This window comes from Cibotium barometz, chromosome 19, assembly GCF_041138505.1.
Source record: "Cibotium barometz isolate CiBa-2024 chromosome 19, ASM4113850v1, whole genome shotgun sequence".
In the NCBI taxonomy this organism is placed as follows: Eukaryota; Viridiplantae; Streptophyta; class Polypodiopsida; order Cyatheales; family Cibotiaceae; genus Cibotium; species Cibotium barometz.
In genome coordinates, this window is record NC_141064.1 from 52,576,014 (window position 1) to 52,590,352 (window position 14,339).

At 40.3% G+C, this 14,339-nt stretch overlaps 2 protein-coding genes and 1 non-coding gene across 3 annotated transcripts; all 3 read left to right on the forward strand.

The window, feature by feature from the left end:
- The first annotated feature begins 1,470 nt into the window (after window positions 1–1,470).
- LOC147628726 (uncharacterized) lies at window positions 1,471–3,109 on the forward strand. The gene is made up of 2 exons (XM_086814226.1): window positions 1,471–1,986; window positions 2,079–3,109. The coding sequence occupies exon 2, from the start codon at window positions 2,084–2,086 to the stop codon at window positions 3,092–3,094; it is 1,011 nt and encodes a 336-aa protein (XP_086670352.1). The 5' UTR covers window positions 1,471–1,986; window positions 2,079–2,083; the 3' UTR covers window positions 3,095–3,109.
- A 2,015-nt stretch (window positions 3,110–5,124) lies between these two features.
- On the forward strand, window positions 5,125–6,735 carry LOC147628727 (large ribosomal subunit protein eL42). Its single transcript, XM_086813962.1, has 5 exons — window positions 5,125–5,262; window positions 5,889–6,000; window positions 6,112–6,179; window positions 6,323–6,397; window positions 6,533–6,735. Exons 1-5 carry the CDS (start codon window positions 5,260–5,262, stop codon window positions 6,587–6,589), a joined length of 315 nt encoding a protein of 104 aa, XP_086670088.1. The 5' UTR covers window positions 5,125–5,259; the 3' UTR covers window positions 6,590–6,735.
- A 2,334-nt stretch (window positions 6,736–9,069) lies between these two features.
- On the forward strand, window positions 9,070–9,143 carry TRNAI-AAU (transfer RNA isoleucine (anticodon AAU)). The gene has a single exon. It is a non-coding gene; the product is annotated as a tRNA-Ile (tRNA).
- The last annotated feature ends 5,196 nt before the right edge of the window (window positions 9,144–14,339 follow it).

Consider the following 14,339-nt stretch of genomic DNA (forward strand, 5'->3'; position numbering starts at 1 on the left):
TGCCAACGACAATAGCCAAAACCTTAAAATTCCATTGTATATATATATATATCGTAACACTTCCTATTAATTGTACATACACATATACCCATGGATAATAAAAAACTTTGAACCCAAAATAAAACTAAAAAATGATAAAACAACAAAAACAAGAGCTACGAGCACATAACATACACACACACACACCCACACACTCACCCACACACACACACACCCACACACTCACCCACATATGCACCCACACATACATGCACACGCACACTCAGCCCTCCCCCTATAAACTAACCCCTCTTATGTCTTTTTAATTTTTCTTAGATCCTTTAAAAATTCTCCCCCTAAATTTTTGAAACACCCCCTTCCACACACACACACACAATCGTAAAAGAAATAAAACTAAATTTTTTTTAGCTCACGTGGCCACATCATCACATAAGCTCAGGTTGGCTATGTCGCCACATCTATCATCACCCGAAAAAAGGGGAAAAAACTCTCAAAAATATATTTTTATTATTATAATCATAATAATAATATGAGAAAGAGAGCAATAAAAAAGAAGAGAAGAGAGAGAGAGAGAGAGAGAGAGAGAGAGAGAGAGAGAGAGAGAGAGGTATTAACGTCGGTAGAATGCAACACGAGGGCATATACGACCAACGGTGGGACTTGAACTCGGGTGGATCATGGCCTTTATAAGAGAGAGAGAGAGAGAGAGAGAGAGAGATAGAGAGAGAGAGAGAGAGAGAGAGAGAGAGAGAGGAGAAGAGCTAGAATGGATGATCTTATAGTGTAGGACTCCTAGAATGAAGCTAAAGCTAAGATGGGTGAAGCCAAAAGGTAAGACCATCGGGTGAGAAATGTATAATGTAGCACTCCTAGAACGAAGTTGAAGCTAAGATGGGTGAAGCCTTTACACACTTCCAAGCCAAAAGGTAAAACCATGGGTGAGAAATGGGGGCTGTATTTGAATATGATTGATTATGCATAACAACTATCTCTATTATCGGCCATGGGTAGTGCGTAATGGCAACTCTTCATAGCATCGTGAGTTTGAAGACACCTTTGCACTCCAATGTTAGGCAATGTGTGAAGGCTCCTTTGTCGTTAGGTGGAATTGAACTACCATGATCTCTAGGCGGTGTGAAAAAGACCTTATTTGGAGAGGGACCCTACCAATAGCCTTTGCATGACATCCGGTTGTATGAATGCCTCGCCGAGGCACCCATAGTGGCCATGATCTTGGACTGTAGGTCGCACATCAACTTGCCTAGCCAAAGTTTCCAAGTGGACACTTGGGTAGCATAACACTATAACATGGCTTTCCCATGGCACAATTTGTCTGTGAATAACGGTGGTAAATCTCTAACTTGGCTTTGTTAATTGTGTAAATTCCTTCTCAAACTTGGCCAGCCATGGTTGCATGATGAGACAGCAAGCTTTTGGGAGTATGAACAGATTTTCAACAATAAATGTTATTAAGGCCGGGTTCAGATAAGGCGGCAGCCAAGCTGCCGCCAGCCTGCCATGCAATCGCAGAGTGCCCCATGGCACTCTGCGTTCACAGTGGGCGGTGGAAATCCACCCCCCCCTTACCACATGATGGAAGAAGGGGGTTGATATTGTGCCGACCCCCCCCGCCCAAAACGGATTCCAGCCATTTTTTCCAACGGCCTTTTTCCCAACGGCCATTTTCGAACGTTCATTTTCCAACGTCCCTCCCCCCCCAACACCCTTCAATTTCCTATAAATTAAAGGGTTTAGGGTGAGATTTTGTACCCTCTAGAATTTCTAGAGAACATAATAAGCTTCACAATTTCCATTCTCCAAGGTGCTTTTACATGCACTTCAATCATGCTTTCTTTTTATCCACCCATTTACCTTTCTTTTAATGTTTTTGTGGTACACTTGCCATGCCTTTGACATTGTGTGCTTTTGTTTTTCTTTTAGGGGTGTGCGAAAAGGGCAGGAGGCAACGTGAAGCGAGCGCATAAGGTGACCCCTCACAAACCGCATTTCCATTATCATGACTTATCTATGTGTTTTTAATTTATGTGGTGCTAATATTCTCTTCGTGTTTGATGTAGGTACTATGGATTCCAACACGAGCCATGAATTTGATTCATCGCAACAACGAGGCGACGATGATCCTATTTTCTCCCAAACTTCTCTCCCGCACTCTAATTTCTATTCATTTCCCCATCCTCCTTTTCATGTGCCACCTCATGGCTTCCAAGCCATGCTCAATTCTCCTTCCTTTTCTCCAAACTCTCCCTTCATGTTTCGCCCCCCCCATTCACCTATGGTAGCGCAACCTCGTAATCGATCATCCCCCCTAGGTATCCCAAACATGGGTTGCATTCCCAATTCCCCAGGAAGCCAACCATCACCCAACTCACTCAATAACCCCCCTTTATCTTCTCAACCAAAGCGAGTTCGTGGCATGAGGAAGGAGCCTAGCGATGAGGAGATTGTGTCAGAGACCCAACCTGCGCCAAAGAAACCCAGGAACTCCAAAAAGAAGGTGGTGGTGGACTTGGGGGAAGATGACGACAACGACAATAAGAAAAGCAAGTGGCAAGACTTTTGGGTTGACCAACTCATTCATGTCAGGGGGGGCATGAGTGAGGAGTTCAACAATCCTGGGAAACAAGGGGTCAACTTGTGGGCAAAGGTGGCCACAAAGCTAGCCGGCATTTACCCTGATTTCAATAAGGATAGTGAAAGTTGTCGCAAGAAGTGGCAAGCGGTGCTAGCAAAATATAGAGTGGACAAAGCTCACAACTCGGTATCTGGCAATGACAGGAGGCACACATGTAAATGGTTCGATGTGGTGGATGAGTATTACCACGATAGAGCCACGGTCACTCCTCTTAGCCACGCTTCTTCATCAACAATGGATGATGCTACTTTCCCCGGCGGTGACAAGGATGAAGTAACTATAGCACTAGATGACGAGAAGCCACAAGCACCCATGTCCTCAAGTCGTCGAGTGACTCCCAAGTATGAGGAATCTTTGGCCACAATGGCCGATACTGGGAAACATCTATTGGACCATCTCAAGGAGACCTCTAGCCAAAATGTTGCCTTGGAGAGGGAGTGACTGAAGATATTGGCAGGATTGCATGCCACAATGAGTGAATTCCTTAAGGAAGGAAGGGGGGGCAACAAGTAGCCTTGGCGGAGGAAATTCTTGTTATTATTCTTGTATGAGTTTATAAAGTTTGGGATCTCGACGTTGCTTTGTTCCTATGCGTTGTATGGATTTATGAATGTTTCTAAGCTCCTAAGAAGCCATATAAGCTGAGAATTTAATATGTATCAACTTGTTTTGGATTTGCAGGTGACAATGGGCATGTCCAAAGACATTGCACTCTATTGTGCGTGGTTGTGTTCTATAGCGATCTATGAATTGCTTAAAGAACCAAGCATGCACAATGATGAGTGCATAGTGCAGACTTGGTTGCATGTTACCGAATGCATGGCACGATCTGTGAGGTTGAGGAAGATTGCGAACCGTAGGAGGGGTCATGAACACAGACAAGCGTGGGCATATCCACGGCCTCAAGGCTTTGTAAAATGCTATCTCCTAAGTGCTTATAGTGCTACCATGTTCAAGCGGCATCTTAGGGTTAGCAAAGAAACCTTTCATTACCTTTGTGGGAGTCTAGCACCATTCATGCAAAAGAAAACCACAAACTTCCGTGTGCCTATGTCTATTCAAGATAGGGTAGCCATTGCTCTAAGCAGACTTGCTACAGGAGATGGACTACTGGGCCTTGGTGACACCTATGGTTGCGCTAAGAGCACATGTTGTGAAATAATCCTTGCATTTTCCAAGGCAATTGTGAAATCGGGTCTCCGGAATATGTACATAAGATGGCCTTCAAGATCTCGGCTTGCAACTTTAGCACGAGAGTTTGAGGCACTTAGGGGAATTCCCTACATCGTTGGTGCGATAGATGGTTCTCACATCCCCATCATTGCACCCCGTGACAACCATGTTGACTACTTCAATCGGAAAGGGTTCCACTCTATTTTGCTACAACTAACAGTAGCCGCCAATTGCTCAGTATGGAATTATGATGTCGGTTGGGCCGGATCAGCGCATGACTCCTTGAACTTCTCCAGAAGTGATATAGGGCAAGCATGTGCAAGGGGCGAGCTGGGTAACTATTGTTTGGTTGGCGACTGTGCTTACCCCGCACGGCCATACATGTTAGTGCCTTTCAAAGGATGCAAGGAAGGGTTGACACGTCTAAAGTACCATTGGAATTTCATTCAATCGAGCACAAGGATGCCAGTTGAGAGAGCGTTTGGTATGCTCAAGGCAAGGTTTCGCATCTTGCTAAAAAGATGTGACATGAATCTACGTCATGTCCCAGATCTTGTTGCGGCTTGTCTTGTGCTACACAACATTTGTATCCAACATGGAGAGTCTTTTGATATGGAGTGGGTATGTGAGGCGGAAGCAAAATTGTCAGCAGCTCTGGACGTGTAGAAGAGGATCGAAGAGCAATAGCTACCTCCATGAGGGAGCTTCAAGCAATACGTGAAGTTGACATAGAGGATGCAATGGAGCGCGCTCAAGGAGGCAATGAAGGGGGTGCGAGTGACCTTGGAGTTGGCTCGGAGCGGCGAGATAGTCTTGCCCGAACAATGTATAGAGAGCAAGCAAGGATGAATGTCCTACAAGTTTTTGGAAGGGCGGCTTTAGAGGAGCTGGACTCACCTACCAACTCCGATTAAGCCTTTGTAATACAAGTCTTTTGTCTGGCTTACTGTGGTTTGTAGTGTGGCTTCTTTATTTTTGTAGTTACACTATGCTTTGTGGACATAATATAGCTTTGTTCTATGGTTTTTGGTATGGTGTTTACTCTTTCTTCCGCCGCCCCCCAGTGTTCACAGTGGGCGGCGGAAGAAGTCAGGCTCCCTTTTACTTCCCCCTCCCTATGTGAACACTTGGACGGCGGAAGTGTGCATTTTGTAAGAGTTCCACCTGGAAAAGTGTGTTTGAGAGTATGTTTTCCGCCGCTCCAATGTGAACCCGCCCTAAATGGTACTACACGACTCAATTAACTACCGTCCAAAACCCCCCACAAATGGGCGGACATTGCATGATCCACTACGCACAACCGCGTGTGGAATCGTTTTTGGAAACCCTAATTCGCTTGCAACATTACCCTTACACGTTTTTTTTCGTTTCCTTCTAGCCTTGAGACTTGCATCAACGAAGGAGCGTTTCTGTCGCAGGTGCCGTGCGTTACAATGGTAGCCTCTCTCTCTCTCTCTCTCTCTCTCTCTCTCTTTTATTTCGGTCTGTTCATGTTTCTCTGAACTCAAGATAGAGAGAGAGAGGGGGGGGCAGGGTAATCTCTTTACTATACGGAAAAAGAATGCTTGGACTCTTCTGTAGATGCAGGGAAAGAAGCTTTGATTTCTCCTCTCGTAAGGGCTTGGAGTTGTTTGCTGTCTTTGAGCAAAGGTTTTGCAAGTCACATGGTCTATCTGACGAGTATGAATGGGATTAGGAGTCCTTGGCAGATATGCCACACTAGCTTGTCCGCGAGAGAGCGCGCGCGAACTCGAGCCTTGCGTGGCTGGTATTTCGCACGACTAAATACAATTGATCCATGAAGTTTTGAAGCTGAAGAGTTAGGGCGATCGAATGGGACCTTAACCTTGGATCTTTCTTTTTGGGGCCAATGCTTGTATGTACGGAGACTGCCATCAGACAATACAGGCATATATAGACATCCTCATATCCTGGCACCCATACGTGATACTGCCTGACATGCGACTTCTGAAGTTAGGAGATCAATTCCAGTGCGGGTTAAAGACTTCACATATAATCGTCTAATCAGAACTTAACAGGCCGCTTGTTGATGGTTTTCTAGGTGAACGTTCCTAAAACAAAGAAGACCTTTTGCAAGGGGAAGGATTGCAAGAAGCATACTCTCCATAAAGTGACCCAATACAAGAAGGGGAAGGATAGTCTCTACGTCCAAGGTAGGAAGTAGTTTTGTAGCAAAGTTAGTTTTGGAAGCTTTACTGACTTTCTTCTTTCCTGTGTACTTAATGGAATTGCCTTGCGTTCACTGCTCATTTTAAGCCATGCAGGTAAGAGGCGTTATGACCGGAAGCAGTCTGGTTATGGTGGTCAAACAAAGCCTGTCTTTCACAAGAAGGTGAGGTTGCTAGCTGAACATTGTTGAGCCATGGACTTTTGCCATGTTCGAAGTGGTCATAAGTCTTTGTCTTTTGAGGGCTTCATTCTCATCTAATATCTCTGGATGACTGGTATCATCTTGTAATGTTGTTTGATGGGCAGGCTAAGACTACCAAGAAGATTGTCTTAAGGCTGCAGTGCCAGTCTTGCAAACATGTGACTCAACATCCTATTAAGGTATGGATCACTTTCTTGTCTAATGAGAGAGTGAATTAGCATCCCTGAGAGGGTACGGAGGTTTCGCCTTGCTGTTGCAAATGTAGGGTGTCAGTTATTGTCTCTTCCTAACTGATGATTTTTTGATTGAAACAGCGATGCAAGCATTTCGAGATAGGTGGCGACAAGAAGCGCAAGGGTGCTTTATACTAAGTGTGCATTGCATGTATAATGTCACTAAGTAACATGGGCAAATTATTGTTTGTTTTATTGATATGTACGTGAGCAAGTTTTGGCAAAAAATGTTCAGAACATCCATTACCAAACTAATGTCAATGAGTTGGTGTTTCTGAGGTTCTTATGAGGGTGTCCACTTTTTGATACCCTGCTGGTTTTTTTGGTGGAGTTTCTTATGAGGGTGTCTACTTCTCGATTCCCTGCCTGCATCGAAGGCTTTGTGTAATGTCCTGAATTTTGGTCTTGGTTTGGAAGAAGAGAATGATGCGCATGATGGTTATATTTTTTCAGTGCCTCCTTTGATTGAGTTTCGTAGATTCCATTTGGAACTGTTAATGCTTGGATTTATGTTTGGAAGTTGACTTCCAAGTTGTCAGAATGCTGGTCGATGGCTGCATCACGAAATCTCGAGTAGTTGAAGCTGCTTGTACTTTGGTGCAGCGTGGTTTTAGGCTGAAGTGTGTTTGCTCTGAAATAAGTTAGTCTTATAATTCATGTGATAGTACTTACATTTTAAGTTATATATCACCAATGTACTTCAGCAGCTCTACCAATTCAACTCATTTGGTCAGCTATCATGTGTGCCTGTGCTTTCTTGCATCAGTCGTGAACCCAAGATAACGTATGTTCCATTGAATTGTGCTGATGCTTGCAAAATCTGCACATAATGTCTGTATTTTGAGTAAGGTATCATGAGACAAAAATGTGCCCACTTTCTGCTTGAAGTCTCGTTGGTGATTCATGTTAGCTAGCTACAGTTCGTGTCTTTGCTGCAGGTATTGATTGCCTATTATCTGAAGGCCTACTCTCAGTGGGAGTGTGTTTTTCACAAAGCTACCCTGTTGAAGAAAAAACGTTTCCAGGGAGAATTATTAATGTTGCCAAGAAGACCCTGAAGTGGTGCATCATATGCTATGGGGTAAAATGTTTTTACGGCTCGTGTAGGAAGAGAAACAAAGGTCGGCTGGTATGTGGAATTTTGTGGCCCCTCGTAGGTGGGTGATGATGTGTTGGACCGTCTTGTTAAGAAAATAAGTTCTATGGGGCATGTGATGGTGATATTTTAGAAGAGAAACCAATGGGTTCTTGCCATTTTCAAAAGTCAGCTTCTGTAGTACCTCTATGGCAATGTGTATGTTTAACTCTCCGAACTGCGGAGAAGTCACACTCTTTACCTAGGTTGGTTTGCCCCCTAAGAGCAAAATTCTCAACACAGTTCTTACACTCGGAAATTTATGTGTCCCAAATCAATTCTTCATTGTTGTGGCCCTAGCTTGAAATCTATACAGGGTTGCCTTAAGGCTTAACAAACTCCCCTATCAAAGTAGTGTGGTGCCTGTCATTCTTCTAGGGTGCTGTGCATGTCATTCCTGGAGAGTGCTCGTGTAATTGTTATTCATGGAGATTCTAAATTAGATATGTGAGGTCAAGTTCCATTGCCTTGGTGTCATCACTCTCATCTTGAAGGTATTTCGTATATCCCCCATCTGTGGGTTTTGTCAACCTGTTTTTTCTAGTTTCTGTTGTCTTCTCTACAACTGTCTTTATTATCTTTTAGAGTATAATGCAGTAATATTACGTTAAGTTTTTTCTTGGAACTTTGATATGAAAATGTTCAGCCCTCTGTAACAGCGGCAATCTATAAGTCCATAAGAAATCTTATATCACATGTATCAATCAATTGGGTGCTTATTAGTTCATATGATTGAAATCTTAAGATACAAAGGTTTCAACCTTACACAAGCGAGCTGTGTGTGTCTCCACGGGTTCACGCCCCTTGAGACTACGTGCAGGTCCTTTCTCTACACATGCCAACCTCCATGATTGATTGCTATCCCCTCCCCCCCCCCCCCAAACCTCAAATGTAGTCATGCTTGTGAATCCCATTAGCAAGGAGAGTAATAATAGCATTGTCAAGGGCCGGAAAGCCAACCATAAAGAACATTAAGGTTTTGTAGCTCAAATTTGCAAAGAGAAAAAATTCAACTAGTTATGATATTAGCTACCTTCATCTTCAACTATTATGTCCAACTAGCTAATTTGGGTTTTGGTTTGATTCTGGCTAATTCTGAATTCTTGAGCGTGAGTTCTTTGTGCCTTTCCGGAGTCTAGGCCCATTACACATCGCCATACCCTTGCTTGCCCATGCTGATGTGGTGGGGGTATCCATCGCCCATAATTCATGGGCAGGCAATCTCCCCCGCCCATACATGGGCGGTGGGGTATGTGTAACGGGCCTTAGGCTATTTTGGGTTGTGGTTTGGTTTTGATTAATTCTGAATTCATTTGCGTGAGTTCCTTGTTTGTTGGACTGCATTGGAACCCCTATCAAGTCGCGTGTTTAGATTCGCTTGCTGCAAAGTATGATTTTAATTACTGCTGCTACAATGAGAAATTATAACTTATCTCAGAAGTTAAAGACTTTCATTCATTAGTTGGCATGATGGATATCAGCCGGCCCATTAGCTCAGTTGGTTAGAGCGTCGTGCTAATAACGCGAAGGTCGCAGGTTCGAAACCTGCATGGGCCAAATGCGTTTTTCCTTTTATATGTTAATTCTCTCCGGATGGAACATGAATTATTTATTATATATATCTGTTTGCCTTATATACTTGCATTTTGCCTTTATCCAGAGCATTTCGTAAGTACACAAAGCTCTCCTTCCCATCTGTATGATGTAGCGTGCCAACAATCAAAATATCGACTTTTCTTTAATGGAAGGGCAACAAAATCCTTTTAGTGCAAGTCTTTAAATGGGCTCCTTATTTTGGAAAAAGCTCACACATGCTGCCAGAGACACACAAGGAAATATTTGTTTAGTCAAGGCAGTGCTCAAGCCTTGCATTAGTCAATTGGAATCAACACCCTACATAGTTGTTAGGCCTAGGTTGCAGATGCGGGCAGTTTATCTAAACATGGATATCTTATGGTCTCTAAGGCATGAGTAATGTGTGCAATAGGGCATTTGTTTGGGTGACAAATACACCTCAATTAGTCCTACTCGAACAGTGCCCCTACAAATTATCACTAGAGAACTTCTAAACCATATCTACACATGGATGTCTTATGGTCTCTAAGGCATGAGTAATGTGTGCAATAGAGCATTGGTTTGGGTGTTTAATACACCTCAATTAGTCTGGAATGGTGCCCCCACAAATTATCACTAGAGAACTTCTAAAACCACCCATCACGCTTGCCTTTTGACGGACACCCTTGTCCATCAAATTTGTTGCACAAGGATAGAAAACCACAAGTTTTTCATAGTTTTCGTATATTTTTTGATAGTTTAGAATTATTTTTGCAAGTTTTTTTACGTTCAGAACACCCAAAAACGTGCATGGCGCTCGTCAAAGTGCCACCATGCACACTTGGTTACGTTGACAAAAGTGGACTCTAATAGCCGAGTATAGATCCTAAGCCCCTAAATTTATCCTATTATTATGGTAGCCCCACAATTGATCCTATTTGAATGGTGGCCCCATGATTTCTAGTAGCAGGAGAACTTCTAAACCACCCATGCACACCTGATTACACACACTTAGTAGCAATTACACACACTACACTTAAAAAACTTTCCAAGTCTTTACACTATGAAAGTTTGGGAGGGAGGGAATCAAACGCAAGACGTGCACCCACTTATGTGTACATGTACATGTGTTGCACTACAACTCTCTCACATTGACCAAACCTCTCTCTAAAAACATTGTTATGCATATTGTTGCTACCAGGTGGTGTGTTGTTTTATGCACCATTTTCAAAATATTCAACGGACCAAAGCTGAGTTTGAGATAATAAATTAAGCATGTTAAGCTTCTAGCAATATTCACAAGGTTGATTTAACACACCATTAAGTAAATATTTCCATTGTTTTATCCAACGCAACACTCATAGAGATTAACATAGAAATATACAAAAGATACATCTCACATCACAACGATGAATGCCTCGCAAATATAAAAGATTACAGGTTAGATATGGACACTACACCAAAAAAGAGCAGGTGGCAACACATCGTCCTGCTCGTACACCATCCGATGTGGGGGTGAAACTTGGTGAGTGAACGAGTAGCAGCCCCATGGACCCACTCGCAAAGTTTCACCCCCACCATTGCGCTCTTTTTCACATAGGGAACTACCTGCCTTTTTGATGCATCGGTTTTTAAAAAAACATCCTTTAGTGTCATTTTCAAGGCTCAAATTGAGAAAAAATGATTGTAATTTTGTCTACCTTGAATTTCAAAATGATTTTTTTAATTTTTGCATTTTTCAATAAAATCAGTTGAGCTTTAAGGTCATCCTTTTTTTCACTGCATATAATTTTTTTTAAATTTCACATACATAAAAATGAATTAGGGAATTTTTATTGTTAGATGTAAGGTACTCTGTCTTGCGTTTCAACTAAAAAAATTCTCTTAATTTGAAAGCTATTTTGAGATGAGAGTTTATAATCTTTTTTGGAGTTTTTCATAATGCTATTTTGTAATCTTCTGTCATTATATATTTATGATGTAATGAGTCTAAGACTTTTTGTCAAGAGTGGAGCTTTTGAGTTCAAATTGAGTCCATCTAATAGTTTAATTTTATAAAGCCTCAATTTTTAAAAGTCCTTTTAATGTCCAACCAAATGTGAAACATGGGCTTAGTATACACGTGATTTTTGGCCACTTAATTGAAGAAACTCTTGGTGGGAAACTTGTGTATGAGAGAGAGAGAGAGAGAGAGAGAGAGAGAGAGAGAGAGAGAGAGAGAGAGAGAGAGAGAGAGAGAGCTCAAATTGTGTGTTGTGCCTTCTACTTTCTTGCCTGTGTGTGAGAGAGTGAGCCATCTCATGTGACCTAGCAACCGTAGCAGAGTGAACGAGGGGAGAGAGCAACCACGAAAGCACGACTCGATGTGGATAACATGTTTTTCATTTTCTTATTTGCTAGCTTAGCACACTTGAGATGTGTTTATGTGTTCTTGTAACATAATGTTACAAGGAGTGTGTGTGTGTTTTAAGAAAAGAACCTTTCTTATGTTGAAAAGCTTTATTTTGTTATTTTATTTCTCATTGAAGGGTGAAGGCCATGAGACAATGTGGGAAAACCTTATAACGTTTTCTTTTACATTGAAGGGCGAAGTCCATGGAACAATGTGGGAAAACCTTGTCAATGAGTACCTTTGTTTGATTTTGTTTTCAATTTCCTACTCTGTCATTTTTTGCAAGGGGACATACATCGTCTTAATGGAAATGCTAGGTAAAGGGATGCGTGTGTCTTAGAGCAAATGACTACATACAGGGTTAATGGATCCTTACGAAGAAATGTCATCTCTTTTGTAAGATCCCTCTTCCCATGCCATAATTTCACACACACACACACACACACACAATTAAATTTTCTCTTTAGTGGTAAATCTGCACACACTCACCCCTATGCACACACTCACATATATATATATATACACACACACACACACACATAATTACCTCATTTTGTAAGTATACACACACACACACACAACTAATCTTAAAACTGGCATAATTTGTGCCTCTTTTTCTAATTAATAATCCTGTATGTTAATATTTGGATTGTTGTGTAGAAACTCATATCATTGACGGAAGAATAATGAGGACTTTGGAACATTTCACTCTATAATCTCTTCATGCCTATATATACAGTTGGAATCCTAGCTAATTTTGCTTAACAGTACTTTTATTTTGCAAGTATACATGTGTAACCACATAACCATCTTTTTTCATATTTTTTACCCTTTGTTTCGTTATCTACTCCTAATTTCATCTTGTTTTGGTGTAAATTTGTATGAGTATTGGATCCTTTCTTGTGCTAACAAATGTTACTTAGTAAGTTTTAATTATCCCATTTTTATTTTTCTCATATTTTCTATTATGTTTCATACACTTTCTATTATACTACTTTGGAACCCATTGGTAAGTTGATATATGTGTATAGACCCTATCTATAACTCTGGGACTTACGCTACCAAGTCCTATGGCTATAAGATAATCAATTAATAGTTTGAAAATTATTATCTTTTTTGATTTTATATACCCTTCTATTTTAACGCATAACAGCCAATTAGCTCCCATGCCTCTTGCATTAATATAGGCATAACCTTTTGCTAATTTATGTCCATATAGTATGGCAACACGCTTATCCTCTGGCAGTCATTGCAACAATGAATGTAGTTAAAATGTCATGCTAATTATAATTAATTAGTTGAATTAAACTAATCACATTATACTCCTTACACCTATAAATACATCCCTAGCTTGTTTGCCTTAACCATTATCATTTGAGTGGCTATTTTTGAGTAGTGTTATCTTATTAGATGGTAACCCATAGGTGTGCATATTACATAAGCTTCTTTGTTTTCATTAGCAGTTCTATTGTGTGGCGATAGTACTTGCCATCTATACAATTCATCATTTGCAGAATTAATTGATGCTTTGTTCTTTTTACTAACCTAACTACTTTAGCTCCCTTATTATCTATAATATAGTTTTCAAGTGTAGTTATTCTTTGCTAGCATTGTATTATTATCTTTTGTTATAGGGATTAATAAACCCGTATTTGCTAACTTAATTCTTTAATAGTTGTTTTTACTCATAAGATATTTTAATATTCTTTATTTTCACTAATTCTCACACTAATAATACTCTATTGACTAAAAAATTAATTAATATACTAGATGATTCATTAGTTGGGATATTTTCTCTATCAATATTAATTATTGTATTTCATTTTAATACTATGTATGTATAAATAATTTTTAATAAGCTAACTCTTATTTGTTAACCAATATTAATGTAGTGTTAAATTAACTTTAACACTTGTTAAAGTTCTCTTAACATTTGGATAATATTAAGAGTTTTTCCATTAAAACATATGATCGGTTGCTCTTTTTTATATATAAGGCATATTGTAATACGCATATTACAATGTTTCCTTCTCTAACTTTCTCGTGTTTTCTCCATGGTTTTTTCATTTAAATACTATTTAGAATAGTTATTCTTTTTGCATAATCTTCTCTAATTTTCTCTATGTTCTCTCTCTCTCTCTCACACACACACTCACACACGCACACACAGACGTTCACACACACACACACACACACACATTAACATTAATTTGATGACTAATTGAAGAATATTTCATTTTGCACCTTATGATGGTTTTGAAAGTTAATATATTTTCATGCCAATTTGCCTACTATTGATACACCTAGTTATTGTCATTATTGGGACTTGAGACAATCACTTTTGGTCCAATTATAGCTACAATCCATGTTAGAATTAATCTCTTTAGGATTATTTGGCACTTTTTAGTTCCCACTTTCCATTATACCCATGTTTAAACTCTTCACTTTGTTTTTGCGCTCACGTACCAATAATGTTTTACTTAACCTACGTTTTATGATGGTTTATTGTATTAACATTATCACTATTTAAATAACCATGATAGGAGGAGTAAAAGTTTCTTTTCTAACACATTGATTAGTGGTGGATGATCAATACTCTTTTCTAGCCTTAGGGTTGGATACGTTCTTTAAACTCGATTAAACGTGATAGCAATAACAAGCGGATGAGTAACGCTTGGATACCTATCACCCATACAATGTATTGGAAGTCCTAACTTTGTATATTGTTTGGTTGGCTGACAGGTATAGTTGCTCATCCCCCTCAGATAATGATAGTTAAAGATGTTGTTACTCTCTGGCTAGAGATG